Genomic DNA, 9802 nt, shown 5'->3' on the forward strand with positions numbered 1-9802 from the left:
ATTTTTTTAATGCAAAAGAGTTCTATTTAAAAAGATATACCAGGGAGCTTGAAACATGAAAGGTAGATATAACAATTCTTTACAAATAATTACATATATTTATTTTAGGACAACAAATATACACACTTTCTAACTTATTTTTAAATCTGCAATCCTTTGATCATTTGTATATGAGATATTAAATATCCTTTTATGTTTTATTCCTACTTATCATCCTACCATATCATATGTTAACATGTGTCACATTTAATAAAATTGATATTATTTTAATCAGTATGTCAACATTTGATATGATAGGAAGATAAATGTGAATAAAATATAGAAGGATATTTAATTTCTCGATAGATACAGACATCTTTCTAACGCATATTGATTGATACTATTATATCAAATATTTTTGATAAATAATATACATATAAAAAACAAAGAATAAATGATAAAAGCAAAAATGATATGATAGTCTATTAAACTTTATAAAACTAAATAAATTATTTTATAAATATAAATTGAATTAAATTAAAATAATATTAATAATATAACATTCTTTTAAAATATTAACTTAACCATAAACCTCCTTTTAAGTTGTTAACAAAATATTTTCTAGAAGGTTTTCAAGGCGGTGGAACACTTTTATTATTAATACCGATTAATTAATTAATAGAGAAAATTTCAAATTAGTGTTTTCAAAATGTCTCATTTTAATTACAACTATTGAAAACATATACAGGTAATCTCGTGGTTTCAAAATCTTTCACACTTTGATCTTTTTGACTAATTTTTTTTACATGTGATCGTTTAAATAGATGTGAACTTATCGATTTACCCCTCTTTAATTATTTAGTAATTTGATTTGATTTATTTATTTGATTTTCTTCTTTTATTAACATAAAAATCGTCATCCATAGACCATATTCAACTTCCCACTAGAACAAATCTATCCATGTTAATATCTCCTATGCTACCCGTCGCCCCTTTTCTCCAAATCCGTAAACCCCCTAACACCACCACTCTTTGCTTCTCTCAACTACTTCTCCACTATTGGTCTAGAAAGTGAAAAAGATATAGAAATTGAAAATGATTATAAAAATCAAATGTTTATATTAAAAATTTAAAATGAAAGAAACCTTATATAGTTATATTATAGCTATAATTCTGGAACTTGACGAATCATGTCTAATGGACAAGATATAAGATTTACACATCAAACGATACGTTTTTGAGTTTAAAGCAAATGCAAATAATTAGGAGGAAAAATGGTGAGATGCTCGTAATCTCCACGGGGTTGCTGGGGGTTATTTCTAAATTCCTTAGATCCTAGTATCTTGGTAGTTTGTTTCTTATATGATTTTTTGCGATTAAAAAAATATAATTGATTTTCATTTATATTTTTCTTTTAATTTTGAAATATATTTATTAACCTATTTACGTATTTAAATGCATGACTTTGAAAGCACGATGGAGTTTAATGCTAAAACCTAGGTACACTATGGCACATGATACATTGAAGATTGATTTTCCAATTTGAGATGGACCCTAGAAGAGTTGGCATGAAAGCAAAGGAGGTTCTGTTCGAGACATTTTTAATGAGCGGGTTAATATTTCATTAACTTGAATATAATTTATTGGTTACATGTTAAAATGTTACATTCAATTTGGCATATTTCCCCTACCAAACCTTTCGAGCGGGACTAGCTACATCTCAATTATTTTAACCTTCTTTTCCTGTAGAGTTCATAAAATATTTTCTATCAATTTATTTTAACAATTTACCATTTAATATCTAGTGTTATTTAGTATGATAGAAATGTTACAGGAAATAGTGATAAAATATAAGTTTCTGACTATAAGCAATAAAGTGTTTATTTTTTTTTTAAATATTAAATAGCTGAAATTATTGTATTATTAGTTGAATCATGATGCAATAAAATTACATTGTTCTTTTTGCAATTGTTAACTTGTTATTAGTTTATTTTATGTTTAATACAACTTATAGATTTTTAATAGAATTCAAATTTTGATTTATTTACAAATTAAAAGGTACGAAATACCTAAAACGACTTTAATTTCAACTAGGAGTCGAGATACTACTATCGACTAACATACCCACCAGGCCACCATATTCACACGGGAGATGAGAGCTTTGCTTAGCTCCACAAAGAGCCAAAAGGAAAGTCGGCAAACAATAAATAAGATCATCACAAAATTCAATTTAAGATGAAAACGTGTTCGTAAGAAAAAATTATGTTTAATGCAAATAGTCTTTCTAGCTTCAATGAATATTAAGAAAACCATATTTTCATCAGATTTTATGGCCGTAAAATGATAAAATGTGAAAAACTAGGATTTATACGTTCGTACGATACATTTTTCAGCTCTTGAAAAATCAAAAATAGTTATGTATTTTTTTGATGGATATTATGGAATTTGATTAAAATGTTTATTCTAGTCATCTTTGTTTATACGATATTATTTAGAGTAAATTACACGTATGGTCCCTATGGTTTGGGGTAATTTGCACGTTTGGTCCCTAACTTGTTTTTTTAACTCGGAATGTCCCTATGGTTTTTTTTGTTACGTGCTTGGTCCCTACGGTTTGTTTTTGTTACGCGTTTGGTCCCTTTGTTATCTAAAAAGACTATTATTTAAATATGAAAAAATAGTGGGGTATGTAAGGTAAGGTGAGTGGGTGAGGTTGGGGGTGTGCTTACTTAAATAAATTAAAATATCAAGGGAAAAATAATATTTTTAGGTAAGACAGGGACCAAACGCGTAACAAAAACAAACAGTAGGGACCTTCCGAGTTAAAAAAATAAGTTAGGGACCAAACACGCAAATTACGCTAAACCATAGGGACCATTCGTGTAATTTACTCTATTATTTAATTATCTAATAGACAAAATTGCAAAAATGGTCCCTGTGGTATGCAAAATTTTGGGGTTTTAATCCAAACCCCGAGTTTTTTTGGATTCATGGTCCTTTTGGAGTGGTTTGTATGTGAAAATAATCCCTCCGGAAATTGAAATGACTATAATACCCTTGTGGTATTTATTTTTCTTTTTTATTTCATTTTTTAAAATTTAATATTTATTTATTTATTTTAACAATTAAAAAAATAATTAAGGACCCACCTCTCTCTCTCTCTCTCTCTCATTTTTCTGGGTTTGTTGTTTGTTCGTTTCCTCATATTTTGAATCATAAGAAACATAATCCTAAAATCTCCATGAGAGCTCCACCCAACCGTTTCCTCCTTCACCATCCTCACCTTCATCTGTTAATCCCAGCTAAACACCCTTGCTTCGACAAGTCGCCTTAGCAACGACCTCATCTCTTCTTCGATTTTCACCTTTCTTCCCTCCCATCAAGAAAGCATCCATCAAGAAGCCGTCCAATGTTACCCCCCCCCCCCCCCCCACTGTTGCTGAAAAAGAAACAAGCATGTGAGTTATTGGTTCGTTCTGAAGAAGAACAGGGGTATGGAGGACGCCCTACTAATTTGGATAATCGACATCGAAGCCCTAACTTCGATTATCTACCACAATGATTTTGTTGTGGCTGGTTGTTTCACCGGCACACCAAGCATGGCGCTTGATTATTGATCCAACATTGTCGAATTCTCATTCTGTTCTTGGATATTGAACCAAAATCAATTTCACAAGGATGTTTATTGATCGTCTTTCCTTCTCCATCGACAACAACTTCAGGCTTCATGTTTCTTTCCGCCTTGTATGATTTTGAAGAGTGTAAGACTGTTTACTTAGTAATTTGTGTGTCTGGGTGATCTAAGTTGAATTTTGATGTTTGTGTTTGGTTTCAAATGGTTAATTTCTTGAAATCTAGGGTTCATATCCCAATTAATTTATGCGGTCTAATTTTGACCATCGTTAATTGCTGTTTTTTTTTCCACATTTAGATTTTGGAGAATTAACCTTGCTTGTTCTTGATCTATTTCTTCTTATTTTCATTGGTTGTATCTGAGTGAAATTTTGTAATTGAAGCAGATGTGTGTTTGTACGATTGTTCTTCAAGGGTGCATCGATTTCAAACCTTGATAATAGTGGTTTCAATGTCGATTCTTGTTATTCAAGTACAAAAAGAAAGCTTGATTTCTTTATAGATGAATCTGTTGAGAACGGAAGGGAAAGAGAGCGAGCGAGCGAGCGAGCGAGCGAGAGAGAGAGAGAGAGAGAGAGAGAGAGAGAGAGAGAGAGAGAGGTGGGTCCTCTATTATATTTTTAATTGTTAAAATAAATAAATAAATTTTAAATTTAAAAAAAATGAAAGAAAAAAAGAAAAATAAATACCACAAGGGTATTATAGTCATTTTAATTTTCGGAGGGACTATTTTCACATACAAACCATCCCAAAAGGACCATGAATCCAAAAAACTCGGGGTTTTGACTAAAACCCCAAAATTTTGCATACCACAGGGATCATTTTTGCAATTTTGTCTATCTAATATAGTGTTGTTTACTATTTTATATGGATAAATAAGAAATTTGTTGAATTTTGTATTTTGATGAACCAAATGATATTTAGCGTATCGAGTTTAATGAAAAACATCATATAAATATGAATTGAAACTTCATAATGTGTGTAAAACACACTTTATAAAGATATACAAGAAAAGAACCGCATTTTGTAATGATATAAAAAAGCATATCTTGTTTGATATATATTTAGATCGAAATAAATGTATATAATTATATAAATAAAATTAAAATATTAATAAAAGTCCTATTCATCCTTTCAAACATGTTATGTATATATAATCAGGGGTATTATTATAAGATTTGTTTTAATCAATTTCAATTTATTCAGTTTAGTGTTTACTTGTTAAACCTAATAATAAAAACAACTTCGTTACAAGTTTACAAATTTGGTCAAAAAAATTAACAAATTAGCCCAACAAGGTTTGACAACTTTGGCCGTTTAAGACTAAGAGATATGGTCATATTTAACTCACTCAAAAAGTGACGTCACATCAACGTCATATTAACTCTACTACAAACTCACTACCAAACTACTAACACTTGGAAATGGTTACCACTCCACACACACACACACACACACACACACACACACACACACATATATATATATATATATATATATATATATATATATATATTGACATTATTAGATTAAATTTAAAAAATAATTCAAATAAAAACACACATTAAATTTAAAAGTTAAAACATTAAATTAAACCACATTATATTAATTTTAAAACACACATATTTAAATCCTAAAATACTTAAAAAACATTAAAAAATCATAAATTACATAAAAAAACATAAAACATACCAACTAAAACATAAATATTAGAACCTATTTTCTATATTTATCGCAGACTTGTTGTTGGATTTTGAGAAATGTCGCGATATTTTCTGGGTCGAGATCGGGTTGGGGCTTTGTGTTTATGATTTGAAGATCAGTAAGAGCGATTTTTTGGCGACGAGCTTGCTCCGTTGATTCGTATTTTCTTTCTAGAAAACTTAGAGTTTTATCTATGGATTCCACAAGCCCATTGTCGCTAGTTGTGGTTGTTTTTCTGCTTGAAGACGCCGCCCGTTTTGCTTTGTCTCTTCCCGGTGGTCGATAGAGTTGGACTTCTGGTGGACCCTCTGCATCGGCAACATCGAAGTCATAATTGAGGTCTAGCCCAAATCCCGCGTCCGATTCGGAAGCTCTTGGTCTTTTGTTGGAGTCGGTGGTCGAGTCCGAATGCGACGTCTCTGGATTAAGGACCCATCTTGGACCGTTACGGCAAACTTCCCACACTTTTTGGTGACCGAATGGTTTATCATTGTTGGTAACTTTGAATTGGTAGCACGCGGTTGATAAAATGTTGATGTCGTTGGAACCACTTTTATGCATATTTTTAGATTTTCAAATATGTCGTTAAACTTTGTGCAAGCCGCGCGTAGATCACACCATTTTCTGTTGACCGCGTCGTACGATCGATCTGTTTGTCTTCCAAGTAGCGTGTGAAAGTGATCAAAAACACGATGCTAAAAACTTTCTCCGGATTGCGCGTTGCCTCTTCTCGAGTCACATGATATAAAAATTCAAGCTTTCACTAAAGTTTCCTCCTCTTCTTCGTTCCAAGCCACTGCTTTCTTTTTCCCTTTTGCTTTTGGTTGCCTTCTTCGAGATGGTTGTGGTGTTTCTTGGTCCCGTTCCTCATCGTTGCCGAGGTTCATAGTTTGGGGTTGAGATAATGAGACTTGAGATGATTGTGTTTTAAATTGTTAAGAAGTTTGTTGTTGAAAACTTTGGAATTGGGGTTGAGTGAATTGGGGTTGAATGAATTGCTGTTGTGGTCGTTGTTGTTGGAAGAATTATGGGTTGTATGGAAGATTAGTGAATAAATGTTGTTGGATTTGAGAGTTCAACCATTGCATGTATGTTTGATAATCACTTGGTGTGTTTGGAATGGGTGGAAAATTTTGGTTTGGGTCCATTTTTTGAAGAAAAGATAAAGAAAGTAGAAGATTTTTTTTATTTTTTTAAGAAGTGTAAAATGAAGATAAAGTGCAGTGTATATATATATATATATATATATATATATATATATATATATATATATATATATATATATATATATATAAAAGATGTTATTTAAATTTAAAAATTAATTAATTTTTTTTGTAAATTTCATAAATGGTTGAAGAAGGGCCGTTACATTCTCTCTTTCCTTGCGATTGGGTGTTTTCGTCCGTGGATGGGGCTACGCCAAAAGGCACCTACGTGCACTTGGGGCGGTGTTCACGCGTAGGTGGCCTTGCCACATCATCTCTACACGTCTTTTTCTCCTCTCATACCGCATAGCCTAAGGCACCGAATAATATAACTCTATCTTTAGTGTGTATCGAGACTTCCTTTTTCTACGGTGGAAACTTTCCCTATATTCTATCTCCAAGCATGATGTGGGATCAGAGAGCTCAATGCCTTCTTTCTTCATAAGTCAACATAAGCATTATCTTTTCAAATCTTTTTTCTTTTTTAATTTGTTTGTAACTTTATATATATGCATTAACTTCTTATGCCTTCTTTCTTATATCCCTTGCAAATCGTCAATCTAAAGAGATTTTTAAGATGATGTTTGTTAAGTTGGATTATTAATTTGGTAGCAAGTTTTATGAGTACCTAGACTCAATTTTGTATTTTACATTATAATATTTTCTTTATGTTTTGACTTCTGTGAGTATTAATTATAAAAAAATATTATCATAATTAAATATGATAAACATTAATTATACGTAATATTATTATAATTAAATGTAAAATACATAAATTATAAACAATAATATTATTTGTAATTACTATAATTATATTTAATTATGATAATATTCTTCATAATTAATATTTTAATTAATACTTTTTATATGTGTTTTTGGGACATATATTAGAAAAATCTATTATTTGATTACTAGGTAAATAAGTTAGAATAAATTTATAAAATATAAAAATAAAATGTTAATTTACAAAAAGAAATATAAAAATTTATTCGATTAAACCAATATAATTTTTTTTAACTAAAAACAAAGTAAACAAAATAATGTTAATTGACAGTTATCGTACAACTACCCAAGCATTTACTGCATCTGATTACTTGTACTTAAATACTCTGACACCATTTTACTAAACTCCACCCTTTTGAGTTTGTCAATATATATACTCCCATTTAATTTTATAATCATGGAGTAAATGTAAATAAAAAATAAAATAATAAAATAAACAAAAATTCAAGTTAGAAAACCAACAGATCCTTGGCAGCATCTTGTTCTTGTTTATGTTCTTTCTCCATGACGCCAGCAGTGACGTCATCATCCACCTTTAACAACCCTTGGACAAAATCCTCTACATCGATTTTTTTAATTCCATCCACGTGTTCGTCATCGAACAGTCCAGGTATAAAAGGAGGTCTCGAGATCTGTACGACTTTTTCCCAGTCAACTCCTTTGAAAAAATCATGACCCTTGATTTCCTCCACTGATATTCTCTGTTTCGGATCCTTCTCCAGCAATTTACGGATCAAGTCTCTTAATGCCGTCGGTTTTCCGACGAGCTCCGGCGATTTTGACAGAATCCGGTAAAAGGTCTCCTTCCTGTTTATTCCACGGAACGGTGTTGTGCCGTATAGCATTTCATGCAAGACTACTCCCAAGCACCACCAGTCCACCGCGAAATCGTGGCCGGTGCCTTGTATCATCTCCGGCGAGACGTATTCTTCCGTTCCCACGAACGAGTTGGATTTGGAAAGTGACCTGGTCTCGCTACGTGCCTCTGATTTGACTGACTCGGCGGGATGTACCGATTCCTCCGCCGAGATAACAGGGTGGCAACACTTGTAAAACGGTGAAATTTGTTTTTTCTTTTTCGTTAACGCATCGGATTTCGGGGAGGGTGTGGATTCTGTTGATGAAGATTGAGAGGGGAGTTTTGGTGAAAGTTTAGTTGATAGATCGAAATCGACAAGCATTAGGTGTCCGTTTTCCTGGATCATTATGTTTTCCGGCTTTAAATCTCTGTAAACAATCCCCAATCCGTGAAGATACTCTAAAGCGAGTACCAATTCCGCCGCGTAAAACCTAAAATGAATCAAACAAACTCGTTTCAATGTCGATTATATAATGCAATTCACTTTTCAGTAATGTAATGATACGTGATCATAAATTCCGATAGAGGAGGTGAATTTTACCTGATTAAATCATCTGAAAACATTTTCTCCGTCTGTTTCTTCCGAAGATAATTGAGATCACGTCCTGGACAGTAATCAATGGCGTATCCAACAATATTTTCAGTCGACAAAACACCACGGAGTTTGGGTAGCAATGGATGTTGACATCGTCGCAACACCTCCTTCTCGAAGCAAATCCGTTTGTACTCACTACCATCACTATCCTTATCCTTCACCTTCTTCTTAATCGAAGCTCTTGAAATCACCTTCAAAGCAAGTAATTCTCCATTGGATGCTTCATTTTGCACCAAAAACACCACACCTTTAGCTCCTCGACCTAACGGCGATATAACCTTCAATTTTTCGAGGTCTAACAACGGGATTTGATCCTCGTCCATGGCTCTTGCCGACGAAAAGTTTCTTCTGCTGTAAGTAGATTTTCCTTAGGGTTTGATGGATTGTTTTGGCGTTTGATTTATATATGGGGTTGGTGAAATGCGTGGAGAAGGGTTTTTACTTTTTCTTTGCTTAACAGAGTCGACGTAACTGGACAATAGTCAAAATGGGACGTGTGCTTCTAGAACTTATTCAAAATTGAGGGCTTTGATCATAACAAACCTCCTTTTACTTTCACAATGAAATTTACTAATGCTAATTTATTCGCATCTGCACGGCATATTCTACTGTCACTTGTAATTTGTGACTTGTAGTCTTGTATAATTTTCATAGCGGTTATCAAATGGCTTTTGGCTTAGCCATAAAGAATGATACTTTCAAATAAAGGTTATGATTTCAAGTGTTACTAAAAGACATAGATAGTTATTTAGAAATAGGTTAGTTTTACGGTGAAAAAAAAATCCAATGGTTGAATTATAAAAGATTTGTCATAAATTTCAACCTTTTTTAGAAGTTAACCTTTTCAATAAAATATTTAAGTAGTAATCTAATTGATTTTTATAAAATTCTTTTTATAATGTGTTTATTTAAACAAACTATGTTATATTTTCAACAAAAGATGTTATCCTTCCCAGAGTCAACCATTCTAAAAGGAACGTAAAATCCACCTGAAAACTTGTAAAGATATTAGCAAGAAAGTGTTGAACCATATTCAACTTAACT

The 9802-nt window shown here is 32.1% G+C and overlaps 1 protein-coding gene across 1 annotated transcript; it reads right to left on the reverse strand.

Moving 5' to 3' along the window:
- Positions 1-7497: 7497 nt before the first annotated feature.
- Positions 7498-9189, reverse strand: LOC145069583 (serine/threonine-protein kinase OXI1-like). The gene is made up of 2 exons (XM_079016522.1): positions 8705-9189; positions 7498-8594 (listed from the first exon to the last, which is right to left on the reverse strand). Exons 1-2 carry the CDS (start codon positions 9079-9081, stop codon positions 7754-7756), a joined length of 1218 nt encoding a protein of 405 aa, XP_078872648.1. The 5' UTR covers positions 9082-9189; the 3' UTR covers positions 7498-7753.
- Between the last annotated feature and the right edge of the window lie 613 nt (positions 9190-9802).

Source organism: Lactuca serriola, chromosome 8 (assembly GCF_051521515.1).
Source record: "Lactuca serriola cultivar US96UC23 chromosome 8, Lser_US96UC23_V15, whole genome shotgun sequence".
Lineage (NCBI taxonomy): Eukaryota > Viridiplantae > Streptophyta > Magnoliopsida > Asterales > Asteraceae > Lactuca > Lactuca serriola.

Bases quoted from the DNA above. Each gene is read 5' to 3' on its own strand.
- LOC145069583 (XM_079016522.1), bottom strand. From the start codon at position 9,081: ATGGACGAGGATCAAATCCCGTTGTTAGACCTCGAAAAATTGAAGGTT. The intron at 8,595-8,704 runs GTAAAATTCACC...GATTCATTTTAG, and splicing joins TTTTCAGATGATTTAATCAG to GTTTTACGCGGCGGAATTGG.